The sequence below is a fragment of the Gigantopelta aegis genome, chromosome 10, assembly GCF_016097555.1.
Source record: "Gigantopelta aegis isolate Gae_Host chromosome 10, Gae_host_genome, whole genome shotgun sequence".
Classification (NCBI taxonomy): domain Eukaryota; kingdom Metazoa; phylum Mollusca; class Gastropoda; order Neomphalida; family Peltospiridae; genus Gigantopelta; species Gigantopelta aegis.
The window spans coordinates 65,052,637-65,070,902 of NC_054708.1; the positions used below are offsets into that span (position 1 = coordinate 65,052,637).

General features: G+C 36.7%; 1 protein-coding gene across 1 annotated transcript; it reads left to right on the top strand.

The window, feature by feature from the left end:
- The first annotated feature begins 2,458 nt into the window (after positions 1-2,458).
- LOC121384774 (zinc finger protein 626-like) lies at positions 2,459-17,967 on the top strand. Its single transcript, XM_041515350.1, has 4 exons — positions 2,459-2,657; positions 10,238-10,408; positions 12,880-13,371; positions 14,934-17,967. Exons 1-4 carry the CDS (start codon positions 2,552-2,554, stop codon positions 15,107-15,109), a joined length of 945 nt encoding a protein of 314 aa, XP_041371284.1. The 5' UTR covers positions 2,459-2,551; the 3' UTR covers positions 15,110-17,967.
- Positions 17,968-18,266: the final 299 nt, after the last annotated feature.

Below are 18,266 nucleotides of genomic sequence, written 5' to 3' on the forward strand. Positions count from 1 at the left end.
ATTGGTTATAAATGTGAGTGTGTTGGTTGTAAAAAATAATAGTTTTATCTGGGTAAAAAAAATATGCAATTTTATTTCATCTAGTACCAATGTGTCAAGTTGCCTTGTGCTTGAAACATGTATGGGGTACCTGTGAAAAAAAGTACTCGAATTTTGTGCGGAACTAGGGTAGTCATAGACGCTACCCGTTATCTCAGAAACGAGCAGCTTGATCCCCGATGTTTCCTGATTCACTTTAAGTGTGAGGGGTGGTAGTATTTATATCCGTGGCGTTTATGTCGGTTGATACGTTGCAGGTAGGAGTTTTAGCCACATATGTTACTATTGTCGTCTATGGGATTTGATTTGGTACTATACACCCTTATAATCAGTACGAATTTAATAAATAGTGCATTTAAACGCTTTGGAATGTTATCAAATGGTGATTTTGAAAGGAAATCACCGAACATTATTCGTTCAAGGTTTATTAGGGTCTTATAATATTATATAGTAAATTCGTACTTCTCTAGAGATTAAAATAACAAACCCAATGCCGCTTTTTACTATTATGTTAGTTAGTCTACAGGTGTGCCATTTACTTACTATTATCTTAGTTCGTCTACAGGTGTGCAATTTACTTACTATTATCTTAGTTCGTCTACAGGTGTGCAATTTACTTACTATTATCTTAGTTCGTCTACAGGTGTCCAATTTACTTACTATTATCTTAGTTCGTTTACAGGTGTGCAATTTACTGACTATTATCTTAGTTCGTCTACAGGTGTACAATTTACTTACTATTATCTTAGTTCGTCTACAGGTGTGCAATTTACTTACTATTATCTTAGTTCATCTACAGGTGTGCAATTTACTTACTATTATCTTAGTTTGTCTTTGGGTAATTTATGTTATTTTCTTCAAAATAATAGTAGTTGAAACTCAAAATATAAAAAAAAAGATAAAAGAGATTTCTAGGAGGAAGGGGAAGACGAATCAAAACAGATGATTTATGGGTAGGTTCCATTACTGATCTAAATCAGATTTCCATCTTTCCAAGGTGTCACATTTACTATTTTTATATTTATTTATTGTATACAGTGTACTTGCCAGAAATAAATTTTTGGGTATAGCGCTATGGAATTGAATGCAACCACAGAAAACAGAGGTTATGGGAGGTCTCCCCCTGAAAGAAAACGGGTTACGTTTAGGGTTAAGGTTAAGAAAATCATACAATAATGATAAGAGTAATTAATTTTGTCAAAAGATTAACTTAAAAAAACAAATCTACAAAACTATTTTGGTATGGCGCCATTCCCGTTTTACCCTCTGGCAGAAACCCTGGACTATATAACTACAAATTAAGGGATGCCACACAGAATCGTTTCGTAATTAATTCGAGAATATTCAAACTGTGAAACGAAGCCACTGGGCGTGATTTTCACAAGAAACAAAAGAGAGGAAAACATCTATGTCACATTTTCTGGCTAAATCCATAGAGGTTTTTACTCTATTTCTCAGAGGGTGGGGCGTAGCCCAGTGGTAAAGCGCTTGCTTGATGCGCGGTCGGTCTGGGATCGATCCCCGTCCGTGAGCACATTGGGCTATTTCTCGCTCCAGCCAATGTACCACGACTGCTATATCAAAGGCTGTGGTATGTGTTATCCTGTCAGTGAGATGGTGCATATAAAAAAATCTCTTGCTGCTAATCGAAAAGAGCAGCCCATGAAGTGGCGACAGCGGGTTTCCTCTCTCAGTATTTGTGTATCCTTAACCATATGTTCGACGTCATATAACCGTAAATAAAATGTGTTGAGTGTGTCGTTAAATAAAGCAGTTCCTTCCTTCCATCCTATTTCTCAGAGGTACTTTGGCCATCTGTTTGTCTTTTAGAAATGACCTCAAAGAAGTATGGGTAGATGTTGTGTGCAAACTTCCAGTAATCCTAAACAGATTTCCCCAAAACATTATTTCAATCATTAAATGAAATTGTGTGGCTGTGATTTATTTTATGGGTGTGTGAATGAAATATAATGTTTACATTTTAACCAAAATGTATCAACATTTCTGCAACAAACGACATTAGGCCTACTCAATTTTGACAGAGCCCCTTTAATGACGTGAAGTACTTTAGCATTTAAATGTGTTTGCAGTAATTGTTCATGAAATGTCTCTTTACTGTATTTGTGTGTTGTGTCATACAGCATGGAGAGCATCCAGTAATGGTCTGTAATCTCCAGGTATCAGGGCGGCTGTGCTAAAAACACAAAAGAGAGAAATGATGGCTGTAATCCGCTTTAACACAATCGCCGGTCGCTCGCCGAACATTGCCGGAATGCATGATAGCTGTAATAAATGTCAGGATCACTAACGATATCAATAAGCTTAGACAATGCCATGCATCAGTTGTTACCGGTGGTGGGCACCAGATGGCGTTACTTTAATATTTAAAATCTCGTGCCGCCTGCAAGACAGCTCAAGCAGACGACGCCAATCACTGCGCGTGCACTGATCCGCCGATCGCGAATGAATGAAGGAGTCTTCAGTTGGCAGGTGACAGTTGACGGAAGAAGCCATGCCGAGGTCTTTTATGATTAAAAAGTCGAGGTCGCACTGGGCTGGGGTTCCAGGACTGTCGGTTCCACACACGGAATCGACCATTTCAAGAGAAGTAAGGACAGGTAAGTGTTTTTATTTTGTTTTTAAATTATTATTTATGAAATAATAAAATTAAAAATACAATTACAAAACGAATGAATGAATGTTTAACGACACCCCAGCACGAAAAATACATCAGCTATTGGGCGTCAAACTATGGTAAATGCACAAATTAAGTAAGTGAAAACAATTACAAAAACAACAAAAATATCAATTTTCACGATTTCTTAAAAAGTATTTTTAACATTAATTATTTCTCTCTTTTTTTTCTAATACATAACAACAATATTCATTAACAGAAAAACTAAGATGAATATAATATGGATGGGTGGGTGAATTTGCCGCCTGTCAGAATTTGTGCTTATATCTTGGTGATTGGTGAGAAGGAAGCTGCTATTATGGCTCTACAACTCTTTGTTTTATGACTTTTAGGTACATGTATGTTAAACAGTCTGTTGTTCTGTATATAATGTCATTCTTCTTTTAAGCAAAGATAAAACAATTTATAATAATAACATACACGTATACGTACATACAAATTTACTTTATAACATGATTTTTCCTCGTAACTTAAAACAGAAAATAAACGAACCATCCAACTTGTAAATTATTTATTACTGAATGCGAAAAACTATTTAATCATCATAAAAAGAAGAGAAAAGAAAATCACGCCATTTTCATTTAACTTGAACTGTATGAATCAGATACTTTACAGAATAGATTGCCTGAAATTACTAGACTAAATATTCTGTGAGATTTAATTAAAATTAAAATATCATACTTTTACCGCATCATTGGTTATGTCCCAATATGATTTTAAAATTCATTTCAAAATTACCTGTTAAAGTATTATAAAATTAAGGGGCGGGACGTAGCTCAGTGGTACAGCGTTCGTTCGATGCGCGGTCGATGTGAGATCGATCCCCATCAATGGGCTCATTTGGGCTATTTCTCGTTACCAGCCAGTGCTTCACAACTGGTGTAACAAAGGCTGTGGTATGTACTACCCTGTCTGTGAGATGGTGCATATAAAAGATACCTTGCTGCTAATCGGAAAGAGTAGCCCATGAAGTGGCGACGGCGGGTTTCCTCTCTCGTTTTTGTGTTGTCCGTAACCATATGTTTGACGCCATATAACCGTAAATAAAATGTGTTAAGTGCGTCGTTAAATAAAACATGTCTTTCTTTCTTTATTATAAAATTACAGTTGAAATTATCTTGTGCTAGTCGAAGTGTGATTGATCAATACAAATTCCATCTACGACTGGTGTTAAAATGTTTTAATAGAAACCAACTTTTTGCGATGAATTTTAATGTGTTTTTTGTTTTTGTTTTTATTTTTGTTTTTGTTTTTGGATTGTTTATAATTACTAACATTTTCACGAGCGTACAAATCGTACTTCAGAGAAAAAAACGTTAATACGGACTGTTAAAGCAAACAAAAATATGGGTGAAAATAATTCCTGGTAAAAGCAATATTTTACATGTACGCGTTTTAGGAGGGGGCGGGGTATATATCTATAAATAACGGGTTTTACGCTCGTGAGATCATCAGTACTTGTAAGCGTCCCCTAACTGTTGTGCTTTCTACACAGAGTTTTATCCGAATTCATGTTTATATCCAGTTCCTGGTGATTGGTGAGAGTGATGTTAATATTGTGGTCCTGTACATCCTCACCGCGCCTTTAAACTAACTTGCCGATGGTTTAAGTCATTACGCTAACAGGGACAGCAATTCCAATTGCCATTCATTCATTCATTCAGTCAGTCATTCAAGCATTTATTCATTCATTCAATCAGTCAATCAATCAATCATTATTTCATGTGTTTTTTGGAAAGTTAATATGTTCCTTCAGTAGAAACGAACGGGATATTTTTTTTTAACGACACATCAGCACATTTTAAACTACGGCTATTTGACAGTTATTTTAGCACTTGGTATAAAAGTTTGTTTTGTTTAACGACACCACTAGAACACATTGATTTACTACTCATCAGCTATTGGATGTCAAACATTTGGTAATTTTTACATATATTCTTACAGAGGAAACACGGTACATTTTTTATTAGTAGCAAGTGATCGTTATATGCAATATCCCACAGACAAGATTGTGCATACTACGGCCTTTGATAAACCAGTTGTGGTGCACTGGCTGGTATGAGAAATAGCCCACTTGGTATAGTTACATACACATACAAAAAACAACAACCAAAAAACCCCAACCTGCACTGGATCTTTAATATGCACTTATTCCATAAAAAGGACAGTACGTACCGCAACCTTTGAGGTACCAGATACGGGGCATGGTTGGGACTAAGGTCGATCGATCCGACGACCTTTAGCACCTCAGCCAGCACTCTGTTCCGCCCCCAATCTCTGCAGTGGATATCCTGTCTGGCATTCTATACTAAGTGTGAGAATGATCGTATTATGACACCCAGCTGACGTTGATATACCGTTAAAGAGACATTCCTTTAGTTGCTGTCACATTTATGAGATTATGAAAGTTAAAAGCATACAGTATTGCCATTCTTGTGTGTTTTATTGAGTAAGTGGCTGAGTGTCAAACATAGACCAATGAGATACAACTTTACGAGATGGGGGAGGGGGGGGGGGGGATTTACCACTGAAATTTCGACATGCCATAATATACGGTATTTAAGGTGCACTACTTACTGCATAAAAATAGCATGCAGATTAAACAAATTGGCCGATTCATCCATTTAGTAGCAAACAATTAAAGGAAGGCTAAATTAAGGCTTAATGACAACTACATTGACGTACTTTCGTCAAGCAATGAAAAAGCTCAACGAATGTGTGTATTTACCTTGAAAATTGTTCAGGTTCTTTTCAGTCGTCGAGGCTAGATATTGAACATAGAATCCATATTTTATACGCCTGTGTTGTCATATATATGTATATATACACTAGTATGTGTCTGCCAGGGGCGGATACAGGAACAATTTTTAAGGAAGATTAAGGGAAAAGGTAGGTGGACCAACTCATAAAAAGGGCTAGACAATGTCAGAAAAAGAGAGGCACTTTAATTTATTTGGGAGCAGGGCACGAGTCCCCTGCTCCCCACCTCAGCCCACCCCCACCCTACCTTGCATCTGCCTCTGTGTCGTTTCATTTGTTAAAACGTTTTCAGTTGCAAAAGACTAACAGATCTGTGACAGGTGTTAGATAATTAGTCATTTCATTTTCAACGTTCTATCGTATAACTATCACTTTCACTTCCAATTACGCAGATTTTACGACCGGACACGTGGAATCACAATAGGCATATCCTATTGACCTATTATTCCTGCGTGCGTGGACTGGTTAATTCTCTTGTTCATAGTGCATGGCCTGTTATTTGCGGTGTATGCAACACGTGGGAGATAAACAATGCGAAAACCTGTTAAATCTGCATTACCTGTATTTATCTGAGTTGACGACCTCATTACCGCAGCTGTTGTAAGGGGGGGTGGGGGGGGGGGGAGAAAAACAGATAATTGATATAAAAATCAGGTAAAAAAAATTCCCGTTTGAATCATTGTATCCATTCTGAACTTGGCGAGATAATGACATCATTGGATTTCTACGGACCGGCCTCGGTGGTGTGGTTAAGCTATTGGACATAAGGCTGGTAGATATTGGGTTCGTAGCTCGGTACCGGCTCCCACCCAGAGCGAGTTTTAAGACTCAGTGGGTAGGTGTAAGACAGCCACATCTTTTTCTCTCTCGCTAACCACTAACCAACTAACAATTAACCCACTGTCTTGGACAGACAGCCCAGATAGCTGAGATGTGTGCCCAGGACAGCGTGCCTGAACCTTAATTGGATAGAGGCACGAAAATAAGTAAAAAGAAAGAAAGGATTTCCACGACTCAGTATAAAATGCTTGTAAACTACGTTTTAAATCAGATACTTGAAAAAAAAGATCTTGCTTCATAAATATTAAGTTTTAACTGGCATAACACTGAACATTAATCGACGACGGCAACAACAATTCAACAATAAAATTAATTTCATACACACTCGTTGGTGAGAACACCATGTATTATTTTTGTGTGTTAGTGACGTATACTTAACATAACATATATATATATATATATTAGTTTTCTTTACACGTCTTATTTTACAATATCATTCAAGGCTTCACTTTGATAGCAGTTCGATTCATGGAAACAAAACTTGAGAACTCCACATGATTTTATTTCAAACTGTTTTTGTCAGATTGCCTAACCGATGAAAGTTTAAAAATATATACCCAGTTATATTTTACAACTGACAACATTATATATTATGTATTCTATGGAGATTATTACACGAGCTTGTGTCTGGTACTGATTTAACGAAACGAGTGTCACGATTCTTCTATCGCTCTCGCTCGGGCAATACAAAAATCCTGACACTCGTTTCATAAAATCAGTACGACACACAAGCTCGTGTAATAATCTCTATTTGAGAACTGATAAACTGTCACACAAAACACTGGCTTTAAATATCAATTCTTCTGGCCGAAATTGAAAATATATTAAATGAAAAATTTGTGAACTTAAAGAGAAAACAAAGGACTGTACCGGAAATCAACTTTTGTGGGATTATCACCAAAACCCACTGCGTATAAAGTTTTCTTTGAAGTGAAAACCGTTGCACTGTGTGTATTCCTAACTGTCACACGTTCTCACATGTTAACGCCCACGGCAACTGCAGTAGCCATAACAAACATCAATTTTATACAGTGCGACACCAGAAGGGTTGACATACAACCTCCCCCAAGAAACAGACAAACAAGTACAAAACAAAACAAAACATTTTTTTTTAAAATAACAACAACAAACACCCCCTCTAACCCCCGCCCCCAAAAAAACTCAACACCCCCACCCAAACAACTAAAACACCCTCTGCGATAATACATATTAAAGTACATTATATGTTTATAATGTTACTTGTGATAATAATGAAACTTTTGCACACTTAAAAATTAATCCCTCCCCCGATGTCGGGAATTCAGTCTCATTTAATGAATTCCATGTTTCCATCTGATTTCCCGCGTGATCGAGGAAAATTGCCTCCTCTTTATCAAAATGCATGCCAAATAAACCTTGCTGCAGATCATTAAGGAGTAACACATGTGGCTTAGTCTGTAGGTAGTACAATACCAAATAACTTCCGACTGGGTCAAAGTTCGAGGTGCAACTTTTGATAGAGAAGTGAACACCACAAGTCCTGTGATTGGTTATAAATGTGAGTGTGTTGGTTGTAAAAAATAATAGTTTCATCTGGGTAAAATAAATGTGCAATTTTATTTCATCTAGTACCAATGTGTCAAGTAGCCTTGTGCTTGAAACATGTATGGGGTACCTGTAAAAAAAAGTACTCAAATTTTGTGCGAAACTAGGGTAGTCATAGACGCTACCCGTTATCTCAGAAACGAGCAGCTTGACCCCCATTTTTTTCTGATTCACTTTAAGTGTAAGGGGTTGTAGTATTTATATCCGTGGCGTTTATGTCGGTTGATACGTTGCAGGTAGGAGTTTTAGCCGTATATGTTACTATTGTCGTCTATGGGATTTGATTTGGTAGTGTACACCCTGTAGATAGTGTTTAACATAACGATTTATCTGTCACTTACTAATTGTTATGCACTTAATGTGATCTTAGCGCTAAGATCGATTCATGGATCGGGGCCCTGTTCAATTATTTAAAGCTTATGTTGTGTTGTATTACATTTAATTCCTATTTAGTATTGTTTTTCTTCACACGAATTTCACATATAATCCTTTATATAAAGAGGAGTTGAATTATTCTGGTTTAGAACAAATCTTTGTATTGTATGTCAAACATTTGATAATATGTGACTCGGTTTCTTAGAGGAAACCCGCTAACTAGCCTGTATTACAATGTCCTCCCACATCCACCCACCCACCCGTTTTGTTTCCCTTCTACTTAACGGAGTTAGCTTTCTTTACTGCATAACGCAGAACAAACTGATGTATATATTGGATTGTTATAGGTGTTGGTAATGTTTGGCATGCTTCCATCAGAGAATTGTTCAAGCAAGCCTGTTATGGACACAGTATCTGACGTCGACAGAGTGTTCAGTCCAAGACAGGACTAGCTTGTTTATAGGAAAAATCAAATATTAGACCTCCTGTTTTTAATAGAAAGAGTAGCGGGATGAATCTCAATGACTACCCGCCTAAAGCTCGACAGATCGTAGGTTCGATTCCCTTCAGTGGATCCATTGTTTTAGTGTTCCAGTTAGTGCTCCACGACTGGTATGTAATACCCAGGTGGGGAAAACGTCTTGTTATAACAGAACAGAGTAGCCTATGTGATGGTAGTAGCTTTCCTATCCCAAGCCATTACACTCTGCTCTAAACGGGAGGAGTGGAGGGGGGGGGGGGGGGACTTGGCTGGGCGGTAGAACACTCGTCTGAGGTGCTTCATTTCAACTTATTTTTGTGTTTATATCCAATTAAGGTTCAAGCACGCTGTCCTGGACATGTCGGCTATCTGGGTGTCTGCCCAGGACAGTGGGTTAGTTGTTAGTGGTTAGTGAGAGAGAATAGGGTGTAGTGGTCTTACACTTACCCATTAAGTCGTTAAAACTCGCTCTGGGTGGGAACCGGTACCGGGCTGCGAACTCTGTACCTACCAGCCTTATGTCCGTTGGGCTATTTTTAGTTTCAGCCAGTGCACAATGACTGAGATATCAAAGACCGTGGTATGTGGGATGGTGCATATAAAAGATCCCTCTGTCCACCTGTCCGTCTGTCTCTCTCTCTCTCGCTCTCTCTCTCTCTCTCTCTCTCTCTCTCTCTCTCTCTCTCTCTCTCTCTCTCTCTCTCTCTCTCTCTCTCTCTCTCTCTCTCTCTCTCTCTCTGTATATGTATGTAACTATACCAAGTGGGCTATTTCTTGTTCCAGCCGTCATATGCACAATCTTGTCTGTGGGATGGTGCATATAAACGATCACTTGCTACTAGCGGGTTTCCTCTCTAAGACTATATGTCAAAATTACCAAATGTTTGATATCCAATAGCAGATGATTAATAAATCAATATGCTTTAGTGGTGTTGTTAAACAAAACAAACACACTTTTTAATTCTTTGTGTCACATAAAAAATGCTGATTAAACAATCTTTTAGGATGCTTTTAACTACTACTAGCATTTGCACTTACTTTATTTTTTGTTATAGTATTTGACTGCCTATATCTAGTTAAGGTTCAAGTACGCTTTTATGGGAATACATTCAGTAGCCTGTACTGCCTCTTCAGTGAGGACAGTGTGGGGTTGTACAAACGTGTTGCGGCTTTAGTGAGTGAGTTAGTGAGCTTTAATCCATGAATTCGTGAGTGTTTAAAAATAAAATAACTTTATGGTCGTCGTTCTAAAGTTTTAAATAACATGCACAACAATTTTGAAGGTCCCCTAAAATGAACATGAAGGTATGCATGTAGACCATTGTGGATGCCACGATGTAAAGAACACAATGATATGCCTACCCATGAATCTACAAGTTAGGCTCTTTTCATTAACAATCTTTTCGCTTTGTATTTGTTATGTCTTAACTAACAACATTTTGTTTGTGTTTTGTGTAATTCAGATGCTACAAAAGTGATGCAAGACAGGGAAGGGACAGCTACAATAAAGGAGAGTCCAATCACAGGTGGAATGAACGATGATATAAAGACATCACTGACCAACTACTTCAACAGGTCAAAGGTCACATGTTGCTCTCCCCCAATGGACCAATCTGCGTATAACAATGAGACAGGTAAGCCACAGAAACCTAATGTTAAATATTCGTTGCACTGGTGAGCAGGATATAATTTAGTGGTCAGAGACCCCGTTTAAGTGACATTGTGTATTTTGTTTAATAAGAATGAATATTAAATCTGGACTTGATTAAAGCCATCTGTTATTTGGCACTATGTTATCTCAATAACTGACGCATATAAAATCATTACCAAATACAAATATACGTGGGCATAAAACGCACATTCTTATTCGCGCGAGTTCGTTTGTGCGTATGTGAGCCCGTGCGTGTGTGAAAGTGCGCGTGTATCAAAATAAAAAATACTCAAGATACTCGCCAGTGCAAGAATTTTTACTAAAACAAACAAGGTGCTAAATGCAATATTTATCGTTGAGTGTAGGTGCACTATCCAACATTCATATTCTAACAACAACGAAAACGTGAAAAGGCGGTGTTGGACATTAACAGTGCATGCTATATTGTCGTAAACTGTACAGCTTCTGATAGCCTGCTCTTTTAAATTTTATTTATTAAATGTATTCGAAAGCCTCTCGACACGCTGTTGATAATTCAATATTCGTGTTTTAGATTTAGAATACGGAAATTGACGAGTCTGTCGCAATCCATATTTTATCTTCAGTCCGAAAAGTTGAAGCTCTGAGCTCATGCCAGACTAGTCCCTAGTGACCATGACTCCAGTTTCACTTGTGGTTCTTGGTAATGAAGGGTCAGACTTCACAGTTTGTTTTTAGAAAACTATGTTCCTACGAAAGATATTTATGAATTCCTGCTATTTTATTGTGGATTGGATTTTGTGAATGGATTTTTAAACATTCAATTTGGTTCATTCTTAAGATTTAATAATCAATTCATTAAAAAAAAAATCCCATGCCATTTAGACATTGTCATTCTGTGTATAATAAAGATTAATGTCTACATGTGGTATAGCAATGTTATCAGAACATGATAAGATTAAACAAACATCAAAGCTAATGTCTTGTTGAATAACAACCGATTCCGAAAAACACGCTGCGCAGATGAAAACAGCAAGGCGATAAAAGCAGTAGAGCTGGAGTGCCAGTCTCTCGAGGACGAACACTTAGAATGTGATTATGCCTCGTCAGTAAATCTCTCCCCCATTATCTAACTTTGTCAGCGAGATTTTTTACTGATTGTTCAAAATCGCAGTCGCTTTGGATCAATCTTTATAATTTAGAGTTAATGGTCTTCCACTTAAAGTTGGCCCTTCATGGCGACCACATTATTAAATTAAGAGCCATTGCACAAAATGGCGTCAAAAACCCATGTCCCATGAGGCAGCGCGCTGCAATGCAAACCCCGTAGAGATATCTGTATCTGTGCGGCTATAACTGTATATTCAAAACTTGCCCGTATTATTGGCACCTCGAGGATGATAAACTAATACAACCAGATTTCCCCATTGTGCGGGCTTTTTGTCTGCTCGGAAATTTGACAGCCATCCTTAAAAGCATAGCCGCCACCATTATATGGATTTGCTAGCCAGATATCGCATGCATAACAAATGAACGCTATCAAAGTCTTGTAGACCGATCTCGGAGTGACTTGGAGCAAAGGAAAACTCTCCGGGGACCTCAGAGTACCAGACCAGTGTTTGTTTGTGGCACAATACACTCATTGTCCATATTGGACCAGAAAAAGCTAAATGAAATCTTCCCATCAGATTGATGTATCTGGGCAAAATGAGGTGTGTCTGGTAATAAACGTTTATAGCCCCTTGTGGATATCTTGTGGTTATAACCATAATATTACCATACAAAATGTCAGTGATGTGAAAGTTGATATCGTCCTATACAGAACAGCACAACACACAACACACAGGCAGCACAATGCAGCACACCGTGATACCCAACTCATTTCTTGATTTTTTTTTGCATAACTCATTAATATTAAACTCACAATGGTCTTACGTTTAATAATTTAATATATGCATTTATTATTATTATTTACTTACAAATATGTTAATTAGCTCATTAATATGCAAAGGCTTTGATACATGACCCAAAATAACTTGAAAAACAAATAAGTGTCATTATAATCAAAGCATGTTTTCCATATATTAGATTATGCAAATGTCCAACATTACAAATTGCTGTGATCATAGAGATACGGACATTAGCCAGATTGACAACAGGTGGGAATATGAACTAGAAGGGTAGAACTATATCAAATAAAACCATCTAGCAAATTTAACTGGGAATGGCAGTCAACTTAAAGAATGAAGCCTGTTTCGATTTTGGCCCACGGACTGAAACCTATGTAGTGTTGATGTTTCTTTTTTCCCTCATATAACGTAAACTAAGGTTCACAACAAATACTAACTAAAACAATACATGCATATATTAAAACGATCGATGTTTTTCTACTTTCTTGTAAGGATGAATGATTTTGACAAACATATATATGTATGTTTTATTACTTTTTCTCTCTTTCTCTCACATTTGTTTCAGAATCTGATGAACGGCTGCAGTGTCTTCGGAAGAAAGAGACGAAATACCTTCGAGAGTTCCTGGGAGACTTCCTATCCTGGCTAACTCTCGATCACGACATACAGAATATACCAAAAATTGGACTACTTCCGGACTTTCTCTTTTCCTTTCCTTTCCAAGAGCTAAACCGCGACAGCAGTCTGCAGGCCTGTCAGTGTGTGCACTACAGAAGCAACGATCTGACGCGTAGCAACTCCCCAGATTCTGTACCATTCGGTCTTACCGGAAGTGAAAATGCATGCGGTGCGCAGAATCCACTGTCGGATAGCCCAGGTTTCGAGAACCGGGAAAAGTTATTTCAGTGTAAAGAGTGCGGAAAGACATTCAAGCGATCGTCGACGCTGTCGACGCACATGCTGATACACAGCGACACCAGACCCTACCCGTGTCCGTACTGCGGCAAGAGATTCCACCAGAAGTCAGACATGAAGAAACACACGTACATTCATACAGGTGAGGATATTTTAACATCGTGTGGTTTGTCATTGAAAACATCTTCATTACATCTGTTACGGTAATTGTTCATTTTTTTTTATCCTGTCTGATTTGTATTTAAAATTGTGTTTATAATAATATGGAAAACAAGTCTTGTTTCATGACTTTATTACAGCCTGTCTTCAGGATATTGTCTTTGAAATAATATAGAAAACCAGTCTTGTTTCATGACTTTATAGCAACCAGTCTTGAGGATATTGTCTTTCAAATGATATAGAAAACCAGTCTTGTTTCATGACTTTATAGCAACCAGTCTTGAGGATATTGTCTTTCAAATGATATAGAAAACCAGTCTTGTTTCATGACTTTATAGCAGCCTGTCTTGAGGATATTGTCTTTCAAATGATACAGAAAACCAGTCTTGTTTCATGACTTTATAGCAGTTTGTCTTGAGGATATTGTCTTTCAAATGATATAAAAAAACCCAGTCTTGTTTCATGACTTTATAGCAGCCTGTCTTGAGGATATTGTCTTTCAAATGATATAGAAAACCAGTCTTGTTTCATGACTTTATAGCAGTTTGTCTTGAGGATATTGTCTTTCAAATGATATATAAAAAAACCCAGTCTTGTTTCATGACTTTATAGCAGCCTGTCTTGAGGATATTGTCTTTCAAATGATATAGAAAACCAGTCTTGTTTCATGACTTTATAGCAGTTTGTCTTGAGGATATTGTCTTTCAAATGATATAAAAAAAACCCAGTCTTGTTTCATGACTTTATAGCAGCCTGTCTTGAGGATATTGTCTTTCAAATGATATAGAAAACCAGTCTTGTTTCATGACTTTATAGCAGTTTGTCATGAGGATATTGTCTTTCAAATGATATAAAAAAAACCCAGTCTTGTTTCATGACTTTATTGCATTTAGTCTGCAGGATATGTTAACGCCGTGCGTGTTGTTGTAGAAAACATGTCCATCACTTATATTTCAACAATTGTCCAATTGATTTAAATTTTTATTCTGTGTAAAGTTCGTTTTAAATAATACAGAAAACAAGTCTTGTTTCATGAATTTATAGCAGCCAGTCTTGGTCCAACGTGAAATATCAAAATTACTGTTTTAGATTTATAGGATATTAAACGAGCTTCCATTTCGACGTTATCGTATCATGTTTATGTCCCGCGTGAAATAAGTTTCAATTGTCACGAGTTTAGCGAGTGATTAATGAAACAATTTCACGAGGGACATAGACATGATACGCAATGGTAATGAGTTTAATATCCTATGTATTACCCATAATCGATCTTAATTTATATCACTCAACTCGTTTGGTTGACTTTCCTGTAAGGTTATGATGCGCCATCGATATCACTTTGATATGTACCAAGATAGGTTTAACCATATGAGTAATAAAGAGTACTTTTCACTCTTTAACCACTAAATAAAACCAGAAAAACTTTATTTTTGCTTATGTTGTTGTTATTGGGATTTTCGTTTTTCTTTCTTTCTTTCTTTCTTTCTTGTTTTTGCATTCCAAACATACTTCCTTTATTAACAATTCTTATGGTTGTATTTGCAGGTGAAAAGCCTCACAAATGTTCCATCTGTGGTAAAGCGTTTAGCCAGTCCTCCAACCTGATAACACACAGTCGCAAACACTCTGGCTACAAACCCTTTTCTTGCAACCAGTGCGGAAGGTCCTTTCAAAGGAAGGTGGATCTTCGAAGACATCTGGAGATCACCAGCCACCGATAGACTGCCTAACCGATCCAACAGACGCTGTTGAAAAAGCTTACGGGTTAGGATGAAATTAAAGTGGAGACCACAAACCACTGACTGAAACCACACCAGATTTAGTAAAGTGAATCTTGACATTTAATGGTAATCACAAGTCGCTAATGGATGTCCATGTCACAAAAACCACTGAGATCTCTTACAATGAATTTAGGACTAAACACAAAAAGAAACCTTACCTACAAAACAAGGGCCAAGCCTACTTTCTTCTGTGCATATATATTTGTTTTCGATTATATATATATATATATATATATGAAGGTAACAAAAATACATATTTAAAACATTTTATTTGGACCTGTAGGGGTGAAGACAGTAAAATATTTGAAAAGAAAAGTTTTACTTAAGGTTTTACTTCATGTTCTGGAAACACAATACTTTTAAGGCATACTTATAATTTAAAGATTCCAGAACCGATCTCTACTTTCAGTGGCGTTAATCACTTTAAAGTCAACATTGAAGACATATGCAGGTCACAAGCCATAAATATACGTTGTATCGGACTTAGTGTGTGATGACGTTTTATATCGCCACACTTTTCTGTAGTCTGAATGCTACGATTGCATATCAAACGAATCGAACGTTTGGTGATACTGGAAGATTAAAGCAATCGTTAGATGCCGCATTGATAGACATCCAATGCTATGTATAATAAGTCTCTGAAAAGTCAGAATTACTTTTTGTAGCAATGAAATTCCGATTCCTAAATACTGTTCCACATTGAGTACTACTATTTGAGACAAAACTCCGTTGCTATGAAACGATCGCAAGATATCGATAAGAAAACATGGAGGCGTAGCGTATGTCAAAACCAAGATTGATAAGTTAGTGGAATTAGTGTTCCAATTCTTCTATGTTCAAAATTGAATGCATAATTATTATATTTCCAAAGGAAGCGGACATTAGACAGCAACTGGATCAACAGTAAATATCGTTGAAAGTATATATTCTAGTCACGATTTTATACCTGAAAGTAATATCATTTAAACGGAACACTACCAACAACTGCTGGTACGCAATGCTGTGATTTAACTTACGATCACTTTAATTTCAGTGTCACTTACATACCATCATTTCTGAACTCTTGCAATATACATATTCATATTGTAGATAAAACCTTTGTTTTTCTTGTCAACATGAAACTAGATATAGTTGTTTAGAAATGTACCTTACGATCTACTTCACACATCGACCAATAATTCGAAGACTTAAGTAATTTGGGTAATTTGGGTCTATATGTGTTCGTGACTGCTCTCAGATTATGAGCTGGAGCAGATAAATATGTACCAACGTGTTATCTTTTAGTCTTCAAAAACAATTTTTTTTTTGCATATCGTTATTTAATATATTTATGACGTTTAACTTTTGGTTAGTTTAATGTCGTCTCGTGTTCTTGTTTCAATATGGATCTGATCTTTGTGTCACAGTGGTAAACTTGTTGAACTATTTATGACAGTTATACAGTTACTTGAAATTTGCATACAATACGGTATCTTAGAACGTGTGATGTGTAGGCACAAGCTGGAGCAGAACTGAAAGGTCATCCCTTTTGTCATACAGCTTCGGATGGAGACCTGTGTCGCACTGAATCACTGAAACGTGTCACTTAGTTTGGAGACCAGTGTCGCACTGAATCTCTGAAACGTGTCACTTAGTTTGGAGACCAGTGTCGCACTGAATCTCTGAAACGTGTCAATTAGTTTGGAGAACAGTGTCGCACGGAATCTCTGAAACGTGTCACTTAGTTTGGAGAACAGTGTCGCACGGAATCTCTGAAACGTATCACTTAGTTTGGAGACCAGTGTCGCACGGAATCTCTGAAACGTGTCACATAGTAACGAAGATACTGTTTGTCACCTTTGTAACATAATTTAATTATGGAAATGCAAGTCACATTAAGTGCGAGTAAACAGGTTAATAACTGAACTATGATTTACATAATTCCATAAATCTGAACGATCAAGGCCGTATCTCTGCACAATGGAGAAAAAAGGTTACATATTATAATACTGAAGCTTGGATTTAAAAAGAGCTAATAAAGATTTAAGTTACTAAGTATTATAACATTTTAATAATGAAGCTATCAGTTACAAAGTATTATAACATTTTATTAATGAAGATTTCAGTTACAAAGTATTTGAAACACTTTAATAACAAAACAATTGGTTAAAAGTATCAGAAACAGTTTACTAACGAAGATATTTATTCCATAATATAAGAGACATTTTAACAACGAAGCTATGTTACAGTTATTACATTTTTATAAAAAAGATGTCCGTTACAAAATGTCAGAAACAGTTTTGTAATTAAGCTGCCAATTACAAGTATTGTACGTTTTGATAAGGTAGCTATGAGTTTACAATACTTAGTATATTATGTCAAAGGAATGAATCATATTTATGAGATTTATTCATTGGTTAACAATTTTCCTTTTCGATAGTTAGCTTTGTAGATTTTGTCTAATTACACTTAGCTCTTAGTATAACATAGGGCGCATTATTTCCACCCACAGTAGATTTAGAACGCACCAGTAATCATAACTATACAAGAATGAAAAGCGAATATCTGTGACGTGATAAGCCGAATAATTAATGGAATTACACATTGGTCGAACTGGTGTGTGATGTGCGTGAGTATATATGAGTGCGCGTGCGTGTGAGCGTGTATGTGTGTAACTACACAAGGGTGTGCTTGCTCAAAACATTTTATGCAATTGCCTATTATTTTATTTATTTATACATTTACATTTATTTCTATTTACAATGTTTACATTCTTGTTTGTTATGTACATGTGTATATACAATAAAGACAAATCACTCGAAAAAAGAAATATCTTATTTTTTGGAATACATGTGGCATCACTGACTCTATATTGGGTTTGCCCTAATCTATGACAAACTGTTCTAATTTGGGTTTGCCCTAATATATAATAAACTGTCATATTCTAGGTTTGCCCTAATATATAACTAACTGTCCTATCCTGGGTTTGCCCTAATCTATAACAAACTGTTCTATTCTGGGTTTGCCCTAATCTATAACAAACTGTCATATTCTGGGTTTGCCCTAATCTATGTCAAACTGTCATATTCTGGGTTTGCCCTAATCTATAATAAACTGT